The following is a 15,330-nucleotide window of genomic DNA, read 5'->3' on the forward strand; positions in this document are numbered from 1 at the left end:
AGGTCACTTCCTGTTCGCATGGAGAAGCAGTTTCCAACGGAGTCCAGCGATGGAAGCGTGCAGCTGTACTGAGGCAGCACCGGGTGTTGAAATTTTGCACCCAGGGAAACTGCCTCTGGGACCGGCCCCCAGGCTACACCACTGGTTCTTTCCCCCTGCCCTTTCCCCCATTTTTGGCCAGTCCTCTTCTGCCCATTTTGTCACGGCTAAAATGGCCGCTGTTTCTTTAATGCTTAAAAAGCTGGGTCAGCATGAGTCAGCGGCCTGCACCAGGTTGTATATATAGAGTGAGAAATGTAGGGTTGGTTGGTTGGTGAAAGCTGGTAGTGTTGTTGTGTGTCAGTCGCTTTTGCACAAAGACTTTTAAGAATAAAAGCAGAAAGCACTCTGCAAAGATATTCTTGTGGACTCTTTTATGCCGACAAGGGTCTGAGGGCCAGGCTGAGACAAAGGGAGGTCAGAACCCTTTCCTTTGTTGTTGTTGTTTTTTACAAGCACTGACAGGTTATGGGCCCAGCGTTTCTGAGCATGTGCAGAGTGCAAAACGACTGACAGCATCTCAGCAGGGAGCTGATGAGTCCTGGTGGTGTCAGTGGCTGTGCGTTGGAGCAGTTGGTGGCAAGCTGTAACTGTCTGCAGCGACGCTGGAGTGGCTAGGATCTGAGGATCAGGAAAGCACTCAGCGTCGGCTACTGGAACAGTTTGAACTGCTAGAAGACCACAGTGGGCGACTCACAGAGCAGCCACACCAGTTGTTATAAACACTGACACATTTTGTGTTTTAATTTTCATAGTGGGTGGGTTGTTGTTTTTTTCTTGTACCTGTGGCCACTCACTTGTGATGCATAGCCTTCAGGGGGCACATTCTGCCATTAAAATAAATCAGCTTCTAGCTTTAAAATCTTCTGAACGATGCTCTGGGCAGGCACAGTTTATTCACACATCTGAAACCCGTTCACATCTAAGTGGGAGCCTTAAATTAGTATAAAAAGAGGTGTGTGGTTGAGGGAAGCTGAACCTTTTCCCCATCTTGCTTCCTTAAGCTCTGTATAGCTCAAGTACTTTCTCCCCAGGCTGTCTCATCTCCAGTATCAGAAAAGCCCTCAGAACAGTGATTGTCCTTTTTTACCGCCTGATACTTGCAAAGAAGACGACTAGAGATGCTTGAGGATTAAGTCTTTGCAGATTTCTAAACAAAAGGACCTGAATCTCTTCCTGATTGGAACTTAGCTGTCTGTTAGATCTTACACTTTTCCAACTGTCGTGATCCAGCGTTAGCTGTGCAGTTTGGACATACCAAAATGCACATTTAAATATATATTTTGAGAGAAAATGAACATTTAAATATGTATTTGGTTGTCTGTGTGTGTTGGAAGGATTCTTCTGTACCCCAGAAATTCCAAATTTATCTAAGAATGGAATGGAATGATGGGACTAAATACATGAAAGTGTCATAGGCTAGCAGTCGACAGCTTACACATATATGGTTACAACATTGTCATAGGTTTGCTCATCTCACAGGCAGAGAGGTATAGAGCAGGTTTATTCTGAACTGCTCCTAGCTCAATTAAAGTTTGTCCAGGTTTCGAGCCTTACAAGGCAATTTTTTTTCTTTAAGTTTTAGAAGGCTTTTAAGTGGTTTTGTCTAAAAATTCTCTTCTAGAACCCTAGTGTGGAAAGTCTCTCTGGTGCAAATTGCAGCTAGGGTGGTAAGGATTAATCTCCTCCGCACCCTTACCAAGTCCTTAAGTGGTTCAGAGGTGGGGAAAAGAGACCAGGGACTCAGCTATACAACTGCAAATAAAAAGTTTTAATTGTGTTTTAAGGTGCAATATACAAATGTGACACTAGGTGGCGAAAGGGAGCTATGCAAAATTCAATGTATTTTTTTAAAAAAGCATTTTCACAGCGTTTTTTATATCTGTGTCCATTCCAACTCGGAGGAAAATTCTGAGCACAGGACTCAGGCATGCATAATATCACAAGTAGTTTAAACATTTGAGATGTGTTGAAAGTGAAAACAAGAGTTATCTGGTATTTGGTTCCTGCTAATTGGAATCCTTGTTGAACTAGCAGAAAGAGTTTTGTGGAATGCGAGAGCTTACTATTTTTCTTTGCTTTTGGCTGCTAAGGGGTACTTAGAAAAATACCAATCAGGCCTGCAAGGTGTCTAGCAGACTCTGTAAGAGCTTCTGGGACTTTGCTAGAGGAGGCCTGAGTCAACATGACTCATCTCAACCAAGGACTAATGTCTTTAGCGCCCTTGACAGTTAAGGTTCTCGTAGCATCTTTTTACAGTGGAAAGATTGGGGAAAGCGATTGACTTACGATGAGCCAGAAAGCAAATGTTAATATTGCTTGCCCCCTCCTAAACTATATATATATATAAACACATCTCTGTAATTTGTCAGACAATCTCACTGCTACAGTCAAGTGACCCCAAAGCACAGAAATAATGGGGGGAGGTGTATTCCCGGGACCAACAAGAATGTAAGTCGCTTTGTACAGCTGGAATGTCACTTTCATTTTGAGTTTGGAGTCCATCTGCGCTTGCCAAGCAAAACATTTTCCTGCTGTATTCAGTCCCTCGTGCTAACATCATCCAAGGAGAATGGAACCAAAACACTGTGCAGTAGCTATCGTTTGGGAAGATTAAATCACCTTTTAACCCAGGTGGAGTCGGCACATTTCCCAGATTTCAAAAATATAGTATCAGGTACACCTCAACTTGTTTTATATTTGATGCAAAGCAGTCTGCTCCACTAAGAGCCAATGTTTAAATGTGCTCAGGTATTCAAGTGTACTGTGGTTCTAATTAACTACATCATTAAGAGCTCCAGCTTGTTGCTTTAAAACAAAATATAAGTACAAAAAGGGAGAGCCTTTCTTGGTAGTCATTCTGTTCCTGTCCTGTCCTGTCCCTACTCTGTTGGTTTGTCTGAACTCTTAACTTTTACCCTTGTATTAAATGTTGGTCGTCTAACAGAACAGAGTCTTGTGTGTCCATTCCCCTTAGAGACTTCTCAGTAACATGCTTTCTCTAACTGCGTCCTCTTTAGTTTAGAATTTCACCCTTCATCCTGTTTGCCATTTATGAAAAAGGGTTTCTCACATATCCATGTGCTGTTAAAGATGCCGTGTTCTGCACCGACACATAAATGGGGGGAGGGCAGCTGAGGCGGGAGGGGTCGCAATGTAAATTGCGACCCAAAGTCTTAATTTTGCAGAAGGGTGTTTTTCAGCAATTGGATGTTCCGAGCAGATTGCTCTGGAAATTTAAGCAGGACTTAACAGGATTTATTCACATGTTCTATTTAGTGAAAAGGAAAGTCACGTGTCTCCATATGTCGCCCCGCTGTTGCTGACCATGTCGTCTGCATTTCAGCTGAGGGGAAATTTGATTTCACTAGTTCTCCTCCTTAATTTGCTTGTCAATACAGTGATACCTCGGGTTAAGTACTTAATTCATTCCGGAGGTCCGTACATAACCTGAAACTGTTCTTAACCTGAAGCACCACTTTAGCTAATGGGGCCTCCCGCTGCTGCCGCGCCGCCGGAGCATGATTTCTGTTCTCATCCTGAAGCAAAGTTCTTAACCTGAGGTAATATTTCTGGGTTAGTGGAGTCTGTAACCTGAAGCGTATGTAACCTGATGCATATGTAACCCGAGGTACCACTGTAATGCCATTATCTGTCCTGGTTCAGAAATGACCCATCTTCCTTCCCTGACACCTTTGACACTCCGTATTGAAATGGAGTTTCTCCAGTGACTTATCAGTTCAATTCTATGCCTGTCTACTGAGATGCAAGCGCAATTGAATTCAATGGTACTTACTCCCAAGGAGCTGTGTATGACCGCAGCTTACATTGCCAAGTAATGGGGTGTAGGCTGCCAACTGAATGCCTCATAAGCCGCAGTGGGGGGGGGGGGACGCAGAACACTGCATCTTTAACAGCCCTTTCCTATTCTCTGCATAATGTTGTCGTTCTCTTTCTTCCATTCCCGTATCACCAACTCCTTTAGACTCGGGATATAAGCCCAGAAGAGATAGATTTAAAGAATGAGCCTTGGTATAAATTCTTTTCGGAATTGGAGTTTGGGAAACCGGTAAGTTTTGATGGTCACAGCCATTAAACAAAAACAAAAACCCAACCTGCCTTACAAAGCGCACATGCAACGCTCCCACCTCCATTCTGATTATAGTTATGACCGTAAGACACACACAAAAAATGCAACCTTGGGGTTTTTTTTAACAACAAAAAAAGCAGAAAGAATTTCTGTTTGCGCATCAAGCCACAGATGTACAGCCTCTTGATGATATCTGGAATTCACTAAACCTGTGTCAGCAGTACTAGTGGCCAGTCATATGCTGAAGTTTAGTAGGCCACTGCAATTCATGAGAAATGCGATTTCTTTTATTTTCCAGTGGGTGCTTCCCATTCCCCTAGCAACAGCAAAGACGGCCATTTTCTTTCTTGCTAAATGACTTCAAACCAGGATGCCCTCATCAACTCTTGCCAACTCTTTCCTGAAATCTTTGGCCAGCTTCCTGCCAGCAGGATGAATCCTGTACAATACACATACCTTGTCCCTCGCTCCCTGTGTACCGCTGCTTTTCTCCCAGCCACGGTGCTCCGAGGAAGCTGCAGTCACGGCAAAAATCCCAGAAATGTCCTGATGGACAGACCCGTTGTGTTAATCTTTCCCACATTACTCAAAGTGGGTTTCAGATGCAGGAGTGTCATATCAGAATGCTGCAACACAAACAACCGAACTGAGAATTTGAATCCATTGTCGTGTTGCATTTATGCACCCTGCCTAGCATATTGTAGGTGCTTTACCAATATTAAATTATTGTGGTGGTTTCACGTTCGTATTCATATTTTTGAGAGGCAACCAGGTGGAAGCATTCTGCTGGGACGGATTATGCACCCCATTCACACAGATAGTCCTGCATACAGAATCCAACAGAAATTGAAAGTTTTTGATGGTTAATCCATTCTTACGTAACTTTAGAACATTTCTGGTTGGGCACAGTTTTCATGGGATGACTTCCGAAACCAATCACAATCCACCCAATTTTTGCTCTTGAAATAATTTTTATTAAGATTTTCACACCTTACAGTCATGAAATGCAGAATTAATTAAAAAGAAAAACCCCTAACAACTAAATTTGGGGCACATGTTTTGTATATTAACATGATAAATTAGGAAGGCGGCTCCCTCCCATTAGTGTCAGCCAAGGCCTAAACTCACACCAGAACAGTGGCGTAGCTTGGGTTATCAGCACCCGGGGCAAGGCAAGTAATTTGCACCTCCTAACCCATGGATTTGCGCCCCCTAACCCATGGATTTCCCTAACCCCCAGATGTTGCGCTTGGTGCGGCCGGCCCCCCCTGCACCCCCCCCCCCGCTACGCCACTGCACCAGAAGCTTAGGACTGTGGATTCTTTGGCATCAAGTCTGCCCAGAAAATCCTCCTGAGTTTTTCCTCTTGAACGTTGTATAAATGGGTCCCATTGATCAGAAAAATTGCCCCTGGGTTAACGTCTCTGCCAGAGCAAGAGCCCACACCTTTGACCATGAAGGGTGTTAAGCATTGCGAACTATTCCCACCTGAGCCTATTCCTCCAGTTTCGTAAGAAGTGGAACAGATCTAGGTTTCCTTTTGCACGTTATGGGGATTCAAGAGAGCCAGGTGATCAAAACCACCACTCCCTCGAGCAAATTACTGTATTTTTCACTCTATAGGACGCACCAGACCATAGGACGCACCTTGTTTTAGAGGGGGAGAATAAGAAAAAAAAATTCTCCCCCCCCCCTCTGCTCTGTGCCCCTTCAGCGAAGTAGCAAGAGAAACGGAGCCCCTTCCATTTCTCCTGCCGCTTCGCTGAAGGGGTGCTGCGCAGAGAGAGGGAGAATTTTATTTTTTTTGTTCTCCCCCTCTAAAACAAGGTGCATTCTGTGTGTTCAAGGTGCGTTCACCCGAAGCCTCCGGAGCGCAGCGGGAGTTCCCACTGCACTCTGGAGGCTTCAGGCGGCTACCTTGGAAGCCTGGAGAGTGAGAGGGGTCGGTGCGGACCGACCCCTCTCACTCTCCAGGCTTCAGCGAAAGCAATGCGAAGCCTCTGGAGTGCAGAAGGAGTGCTCCCTCTGCGCTTCGGAGGCTTCGCATTGCTATCGCTGAAGTCAAGGAGCCTGCATTCGCTCCATAGGACACACACACATTTCCGCTTCATTTTTGGAGGGGGGAAAGTGGTCCTATAGAGCGAAAAATACGGTATAAATTGGGGTGAAACAGGAGCAGAAATTGCCAACGTTTTCTTATTAATTCCATGTCTGGAACGGAAAACAATCCACACAATACAATTGGTATACACTGTTGTTTCTGACAATTTACAAATGATAGATAATGGGTTCTGTTTCCCCCTCGATTGCATTGTTTCCTCTGCATTTAAATTGAATGGAGTGGAACAATGCGATGACAAACATAATTTATGTAATCAATTAAGCTGCGTAATTTTGCCACAGCGGACAGCGATTACAAATAGCATTGTTTTTGGCGGTGGATGAACTGGAGCAAACAGAAGCAGCAATGAATGCAGGGTGGAATGGAAATCTGGGCTCCTTACATCCCTGGTTGTAAGAGCCATGAAATTTGTGGCTTCTAGGACTGTGAAAATGCACTCTGCAGTGTTCCGACTGCATTCCCAGCTAGCGATCAGATTCCATCTAAACATTCAGGTTTTTTCCTTTTTCACTTTTACAAAAGTGCAAAATGCTATCAGCAAAGTGAAGTTCAGCAAATTCCCCTTTGCTTACTCCCACAGTGCTAAGGAAAGCTCCACTGTTGAAATTCTCACTTTAAGATCCCTATTAAAGGCATGGGAATCCTCTTAAGTGGGAAATCTGGATACCTTCCTAGGAATTAGAAGGGCAGATTATTCCATTAGAGACAGCCATTTTAATAGGCCTCCATTGAATTTATAACAGGGTCCATTTTTCAGTGTAAAATCTGCCAGTGTGGGCAGGAGGGAGGTGAGGTTTTAGCTGAAAGGGCAGAGAAAGAAGTGTCTTGCTGTGAAATTGTGAAAAACAAAACAAAACCCTTTGTCTGTGAAACATTTGCCAAGATGAGTTTGAAGCTATTTCCTTGTTCCCCACTCAGCACAGAAAGGCACGAACAGCCTAGATATATATAAACTGTGCTTCTTCACATTTCCCCAGCAATAACTCCATCCATAGTGATGGCTTGTTTTTTTTAATGTGTGGCGCCCTCAGGTTAAAAACTTAGGAATAAGGAAATCTGCGAATGATATCCCGTTACAAGGAGACTGTTCTCTATGAGATGCTTCTCTCAAACATGATGCCCATTGCTGCCACTAGATCTGTGAATAAGCAACTAGGGGGGTTCGTACCCCTGAATAAACCATGACTCTCCAGTACTGAATACTGTGCTCCCCCAAATAAGCTGGAACTGAAAGCCATTAGGAAACGTGATTTCTGACTGAAAGATTTGTTTTGGCACATGTGTCATTTGAGCATACTGAAGAACCAGTTTGGATAGGGCAGGCATGGCCAGACTTGGCCCTCCAAATGTTTTGAGACTACAGTTCCCATCATCCCTGACCACTGGTCCTGTTAGCTAGGGATGATGGGAGTTGCAGTCCCAAAACATATGGAGGGCCAAGTTTGGCCATGCCTGGGATAGGGAGAGAAACCTCTACTGGAACACCCTGAGGACCCCTTTTAAAGGTGACTCACGCCATTTTTTATTGGTCTCCGACTGTGAGCTTGGGGACAACATAGCTTTTTTCAAGCCCACAGTCAAATCTGGACAACCGTTGCCCATGGACTGAAGCCAGGACTGAAGTCCAATGCGACAATTGCCCCTGGTGGGACAGCCAACCTCATCTCTCCTCTCCTTGCACCACCATATCTCAAGACCATAGGCCTTTCAAGAGGACTTGAAGACTCTTACTGGGAGGGTTTATGGCAGGCTTTCTCAACCTCAGCCCTCCAGATGTTTTGAGACTACAATTTCCATCATCCCTGACCTCTGGTCCTGCTAGCTAGGGATCATGGGAGTTGTAGGCCAAAAATATCTGGAGGGCTGAGGTTAAGGAAGCCTGGTTTATGGCCTCCTTGTGCCAACAAACATAGGCCATCACATTAGGACTATTATTCCCTCCAACGTTTGAGGGACTGCCCTGTTCTGATTTGATCTCCGTTTCTGCACCATGCATTTCCTTCAACTACAATCTCTACAGATATACTCTGTGTGCTCAACATTAGTGCCTGAGCCACTGGTGGTTCAAATAGCCTATGAAGTGCTAATCATGGTGTCCAGGATGGCGCATGTTTTATCAGTTTCTCCTGCTCAATTTCCCCTTTCACTAGCTCCAACTGGAATGGCTTTTTTGCAGACAACTCTGGCCTTGCCACCTGGGCCTATGATGGATTCCCATGACCCTTCTTTCATCCCTGCCCTCCCAGGTGTGTTGGTCCCAGTGGTACCTACTTCCCCCAATGTTTTGACTCATGGGCTTCAACTGGCCTGTTGACCAACATTTCTGTGGTTATCTCCACAACTCTGGTCTTGGTTTTGCTGGAAGCTTCTATTTCCTCTATGAAAGGTTAGCACATGGGCTCAAGGCAGAACAGCTCAAACTTGTTGCTGTGAATCCTGGTTTTTAATTGATTTAGATGGGTACTGCTGTTCTGGTTACGCCACCCATGCTTCTGGTATATTAGAAACCACCATATAAAGTTGGAAATCTCCTTGGGAGGGATGGTACGGTAACGTGTGCCATTCCTCATTAGCATTTAATACAGAAAAAGTACCGTATTTTTCGCTCTATAAGACGCACCCGACCATAAGACGCACCTAGTTTTAGAGGAGGAGAAGAAGAAAGAAAATGTTCTCTCCCTCTCTGCACAGCGTCCCTTCATCAAAGCGGCAGGATAAGCGGAGCCCCATCCATTTCTCCTCCCGCTTCGCTGAAGGGGTGCTGTGCAGAGAGGGAAAGCTGTGCAGGGGCTCTCCCTCTTGCTCTCCTGGCTTCAGCAAAAGCGACGCAAAGCCTCCGGAGCACAGTTGGAGCGCTCCCGCTGTGCTCAGGAGGCTTCGGGCAGCTATCCCTGAAGCCAGGAGAGCAAGAGGGATCGGTGCGCACCGATCCTTCTTGCTCTCCTGGCTTCAGGGATAGCTGCGCAGCCTGCATTTGCTCCATAAGACGCACACACATTTCCCCTTACTCTTTAGGAGGGGGAAAGTGCATCTTATAGAGTGAAAAATACGGTATATGGCTGCCCCTGTATGGGAGCAGCCATATTGTTTTGGGTTTTTTTCTGTACTAAGTGCCAGGGAGAAACAGCACATCATGGCGTACACCTGCGAGATTTCCACCTGAGTGGCAGAGCTGCCAGTTTTCACAGCTTTGAGCTGCTGGTGGGTGCGGGGAGTTTTAAAAGTAAAATGAAAAATGGTAAAAGGCAGACATCAGATCATCCTTTCAGATTCATCGTCGGGGTTCAGATTCTGGAGTGGGCCTCATTCTGAAATGCAGAACCAAGTGGGAGGCTTCAGAAAAAAGGCAATTGACTCTATAGTGTAGATTTCCTAAATTTCTCCCCCAAGCCTAGTTTCTTCAGTGTACGTTGGGCTTGTTTTTCCTTTGTCTGCCACTCGGCAAACTCTTGTTGCTGGATAGCTGATAAACTGAACGAAAGGTTATAGAAGTGAATCTCCATTCCTAGTTTCATAAGACAAGGCAGCCTTGCTTCTCACCAGCATATTTTTCATTCTGCTACACCAGCAGCCGAAGCCGCTGGTTTTGATTCCCATCAGTACAAGTTTCTGTTCCTTGGGCTCTGTGTAGCACCTCCCAAACCCAGATTTGTTGGGACCCGGGACCTGGTTTCCAAACCTGGGTCCTGAATTCACTTCTTTGACTAAATTCTTAATTCCACCTTCTCTTCCTTGCGAAAGATCAACAAGTAGCTCAAACGGTGACATGAATAACCCTGCATTTTCATTGCCCCACACTGCCACCTCTGGGATTTCAGCCATTTGTTAACATGGTATGTATTTGAAGTCTGGGAAAGGGGCTGGGGATCGATATTTAAAAGAAAAAAGAAAAGGCAACCCCACAATTTGCTCTGTTTGAAAATCTTGGTTATACCCCTTCTTTTTTTTCAGGGGGGAAAGAATGTGCAATTATTTATTTTTTATCCTGGTTTGGTTTCTTTAGCAAACTGTATTGGAAGTGCTTTCAAGCAAATTTCTAAAGCGAGCCCTGCAACACAATGCATGCTTCCTCTGTCCCCCTCCCATAATCTCCTGTGTTTGTGGTTTAACAGGTTGAACCCCTGTTTCTTTCCTTCCCCTCTTCAATTTTATTTCCAGTCTTGATGCAATTTCCCCCCAATGTACTCCCTCTGTTCTAATCCAGTTTCCATGTTCTTTGTGAAGTCTTTCCTTACCTTCATTTCCTCATTTCCTCCTCTGCTTTCCATCAGCCTCCAAAAAAGATTTGGGAGTATACTCCGGGAGATTGCTCTATCCTTACTAGAGAGGATAGAAAGGTAATTCAAACATACGTTGTACTATAGTATGGTTTCTGTGTGTTTGTGTGGCTTCAGCTTTCAGTCTTTAGCAATGTTTGGATTTTACGTGAGTGCAAGTGGTGGTTTGGATTGAATTGATTTTGGATTCCTTATGCCTTGTTTCAGGCTGAAAAGAAGCCTTAAAGCATTCCTTTTAACCCTTGCTGGATCACAGCAGCCTCCTTGCTCTTGTGATCTGTAGCGATAATTGTACTAACAAGTGTTTTGTGCGGTACGAATGAATTTTTTACAGTGGTTTAAAAAGAAATATTTACAAGAAACACTACTAGATCATGGCAAATTCAGAAGGGAATCTAAGCCAGTTGTGGATTTGAGTATGGAAAAATATTCGACTTTTGTCTTGTCTATCTTTGTCACTTTAAAACAAAAGGCTCTGTTTTTTCAGAATTAGCTTTTGTTTTGCCTCCCCTTATGTGTTGTTTCTTCCTTCTTCTTCCTTCTTTAACCAGACTGACCCAGAAAAAGACATCTACCTCTATCAGACTGAGTTAGAGGCAGATATAGAAAAAATGGAGAAAATGTATAAAGATAAGAAGCAGATGAAGGTATTTCTTCTTCATTCCATGCTGCTTGCTAATCCCTGTTCCTAAACCCTCTGCTCTAATCGGGTTGCGGCTGAATAATTAGCAAACAATGCTGCTGAAAATGGTATTACACAGAGGCTGCATTCAGATGTAACACTAAACCATGGTTTACAGTTACTGGAAAGAGTTTGGACAAGTTTTGAGCTTGTGTGCGCTCCCCTCCTCTTCTGGTGCAGCCGTGAGGTGATCGAAATCTTTCTTATTCCATTTCCAGTCAGCCACACACAGTTTAGCATTATGTCCAAACCTTAAACTGTGATCAATAAAATAGGGTGTACAGTAAAACCGCAACTTACGTTCCGGGGATTGCGCCCAAATCCAAAATTGCATACAGTCAAAACCCGCTTGGTTCAACAATGTGTGGGCCTGCCAATGTTATTTTTACCCCTTTTAATTTTTGTGTGTGTGATTTTTGTGGGCTTACTGCGTTGGGGGGGGAAAGGTATCTCAAAAGTGGTCAGAGCACTTTACAGACCCTATTTTCCTGGGACATTTCTGAATTTATCTAAGCCGTCTGGTTTCTGATTTGATCCCGGAACGTCCCGCTTTGCCTTAGGACATCCCTGTTTCTCATTGGAGAAATGTTAGGGAGGGTATGGAGTTATGCGACTCGCTGAGCCAAGGAGATAAATAACTATACAACCTTTAGAAGACATCTGAAGTCAGCCCTATCTAGGGAAGGTTAAAAGGGAGGGGGGCTTAATGTTTTATTATGTTTTTATATCTGTTGGAAGCCACCCAGAGTGTCTGGGGTGGGGTAATAATAATAACAACAACAACAGGCAGCCCTGTTTAGGGAAGCTTTTAATGTCTGATGGATTACTGTATTTTAATATTTTGTTGGAAGCTGCCCAGGGTGGCTGGGGAAGCCCAGTCAGATGGGCGGGGTATAAATAAGAAATAATAATAATAATAATAATAATTATTATTATTATTATTATTATTATTATTATTATTATTATGGAATAGTACATCCTTATTTCCATCAGAGGAATATGGGAGGATATGGCTTTATCTCCCATGTAACTTAATTTTCAAATGTGTTTGATTATCCTTCTTATCCTTAATTAAAACAACACCCCAAAGCAATCTCATTGCAGTGTACAGAAACCGAAGTTTCAGTGGCCCATTTTCTTTGCTTATGTTTCCCACCTCTTTTTATACAAAACGGGTCGGAGGGAGGTATAATAATTCTAAATACAGCCTGTCTGCCTTAGAGCCAAGCCAGTTGTTGTTGTTGTTGTTTAGTCGTTTAGTCGTGTCCGACTCTTCGTGACCCCCTGGACCAGAGCACGCCAGGCACTCCTGTCTTCCACTGCCTCCCACAGTTTGGTCAAACTCATGCTGGTAGCTTCGAGAACACTGCCCAACCATCTCGTCCTCTGTCGTCCCCTTCTCCTTGTGCCCTCCATCTTTCCCAACATCAGGGTCTTTTCCAGGGAGTCTTCTCTTCTCATGAGGTGGCCAAAGTATTGGAGCCTCAACTTCACGACCTGTCCTTCCAGTGAGCACTCAGGACTGATTTCCTTCAGAATGGAGAGGTTTGATCTTCTTGCAGTCCATGGGACTCTCAAGAGTCTCCTCCAGCACCAGAATTCAAAAGCATCCATTCTTCAGCGATCAGCTTTCTTTATGGTCCAGCTCTCACTGCCATACATCACTACTGGGAAAACCATGGCTTTAACTATACAGACCTTTGTTGGCAAGAGCCAAGCCAGACACAAGGCTAAATGTGCCTTTACATTTAAAGTGCATATATATATCTTTGTTTCTAAGAAAAGCAAATAATTTCTGGGGGGTGGGCCTGTCCCAAGCAGGATCAGGGCTAGGGTGGTTAAGGAAGGGGGAAATTGCCCCTTGTCCTCACAATAATCCCGGGGAAAATCCCATCCAGTGTTGCAGGGGGAAGAAAGCATTGAACATCATGTCTGGTTTGGCACTTAGCGGTTGCAAACTATCCACTCACAACCTTTTTATTGTTCGCTCTGTTGAGAAGAAAACCGGCTTCAAGCTGTTTCTTTAAACAAACAAACAAAAAATAAAGAAGCTTTTTATGATCTGGTGCATATGTATTTTACCTTCTACGCTAGAGAAATATAATCTTCTTTTGGAAAGTGATTGGCTTGGGCAGAAGGAAGTCGCGTAGGCCCTAATTATAAATATGTGCCTAACACGGAGCAGTTTATTTCCCTTACTTTTCTTAAGGCTTTCTTTAAAATAAGGCATTGACAGACAAATAATCACGGTGCAAAGGCGTGGCGCGAGTTAAAATCTTTTACTTTCGTGAAGGAACCTCCAATCAAATGCACGCCAATCGAAATCAGTGTATAAAGTCCAGGATTTGAATTTAGGGTGGAAAATTGCTCAGTGGAGTCCCTCCCCCATCTCTGTCTCTCCTTTTGGTTTGCACGAAAGCTTCTGCATATCACTGATTTATTTGTCTGGATTCTTGCAGAGTACGACAGGCTCCTCTCCTCCAGAAACTTCCTCGGATCATTTGCCTCAGTAAGTTTTGAATGCTGCGCTCTGATGTTGATGTTCTAAAGCATTGATCATGTTGGGAGCTGTAGCTGCAGGTCCTTTAAGAGCTGTGCCCATGTACAACATCGCAGGAATCATTTTATGTGTGTCTAAGCGCGGGTGGCACCGTGGGTTAAACCACAGAGCCTAGGATTTGCTGATCAGAAGGTCAGTGGTTCGAATCCCCGTGACGGGGTGAGCTCCCGTTGCTCGGTCCCTGCTCCTGCCAACCTAGCAGTTTGAAAGCACATCAAAGTGCAAGTAGATAAATAGGTACCGCTCCAGCGGGAAGGTAAACGGCGTTTCTGTGCGCTGCTCTGGTTCGCCAGAAGCGGCTTAGTCATGCTGGCCACATGACCTGGAAGCTGTATGCCGGCTCCCTTGGCCAATAAAGCGAGATGAGCGCCGCAACCCCAGAGTTGGTCACGACTGGACCTAACGGTCAGGGGTCCCTTTACCTTTAAGCTGGATTCAAAGGGTATATGGGTGACATTTCTAGTTCTAAGTGTGCCCTGAAATTAGCACAGGCAAAAGGTTATTGGAGGGACCTAAAAATGTTCTCTCTTAAAATCTTCCTCCGTAGAAATTTAGTCAGAATGTGCTTAGCTCCTTCAGGCTTTCTTTCTGCCTTTCTGAATCAAACTAATCAGAGTTGAAATGAATACGTCATATGCAGTGCTGCCACAGGTAATGTAGCCCAAGGGTTGTTAATATTTTTGACCTAGTGCGACAGATCTTTTATTTTTCCTCACCCTGTGCACAAACTTGAGCAGGTGGGCGGGGCAACCCACCCGCCAGTCATCAGAAGACGTCAGGTGAAGGGCGGGTGCATAGCCCCGCCCACCTGCCAAAGATGGCCCACAGGGTGTGTGAGGAGTGTGCTTTGCCAGCACGTGCCTCTCTAGGAATACACTGGCAAAATGGTACTTGTCGAATCATAGAGCCCTGAGGATTATCTAGTCCAGCAGCGGTGAAATTCACTGCATGTTACACCTTGAAATAAAATTTTATGAAGATGCAGTTCAGCTGGTACTTGACACCACTAAAACTATCTAAAATGTATAAGAACACATGAAGTAAATGTTGAAGATGTGGAGAGGCGGAAGGCTCAGTGTTACATATGTGGTGGACCTGTAAGAAAATTAAGGAATTTTGGGGTGTAATTTATAATGAGTTCAAAAGAATGATTAAGGTATCTCATACACACACACACACACACACACACACACACACACACACACTTTCCTCCTGGGGATACCAGACCCAGACATACTTTAAAAAGCGAGAGAAATATTATTGTATGCCACAGTAGCCGCAAGAGTATTAATCGCTATGACTAGGATAGTAGAGGAAACCCCAGCAAAGCTGGAGTTGCAAAGTAAACTGCTGGAGTAGGCCAAGTTGGCAAAAATGACAGAAAAACTGAGAGGTCATACTGATCAAACATTTATTAGGAAATGGGACATGTACAAAAAATATCTAAAGGATTATTGTAATAGCATGACGTCAGTGGCAGGAGTGGAATGATGCCTGTGGTATGATAGATAACACTAAGGGAATATAATAGTGATGGAAATTAACAAAAGAAAATGATAA

General features: G+C 44.3%; 1 protein-coding gene across 50 annotated transcripts in view; it reads left to right on the forward strand.

The window, feature by feature from the left end:
- The window catches only part of SORBS1 (sorbin and SH3 domain containing 1), a 121,397-nt gene that overhangs the window by 63,920 nt on the left and 42,147 nt on the right, over positions 1-15,330 (forward strand). For 44 of the 50 annotated variants that reach the window (XM_083738126.1, XM_083738115.1, XM_083738136.1 and 41 more), the window contains 4 exons: positions 4,025-4,108; positions 10,523-10,588; positions 11,080-11,175; positions 13,670-13,719. In XM_083738126.1, coding sequence (XP_083594252.1) covers positions 4,025-4,108; positions 10,523-10,588; positions 11,080-11,175; positions 13,670-13,719 — 296 coding nt within the window. The remainder of the gene's footprint in view (positions 1-4,024; positions 4,109-10,522; positions 10,589-11,079; positions 11,176-13,669; positions 13,720-15,330) is intronic. The other 6 variants (XM_083738119.1, XM_083738121.1, XM_083738162.1 and 3 more) reach the window with 2 other exon arrangements.

Source organism: Podarcis gaigeae (assembly GCF_964106915.1).
Source record: "Podarcis gaigeae genome assembly, chromosome: 5".
Lineage (NCBI taxonomy): Eukaryota > Metazoa > Chordata > Lepidosauria > Squamata > Lacertidae > Podarcis > Podarcis gaigeae.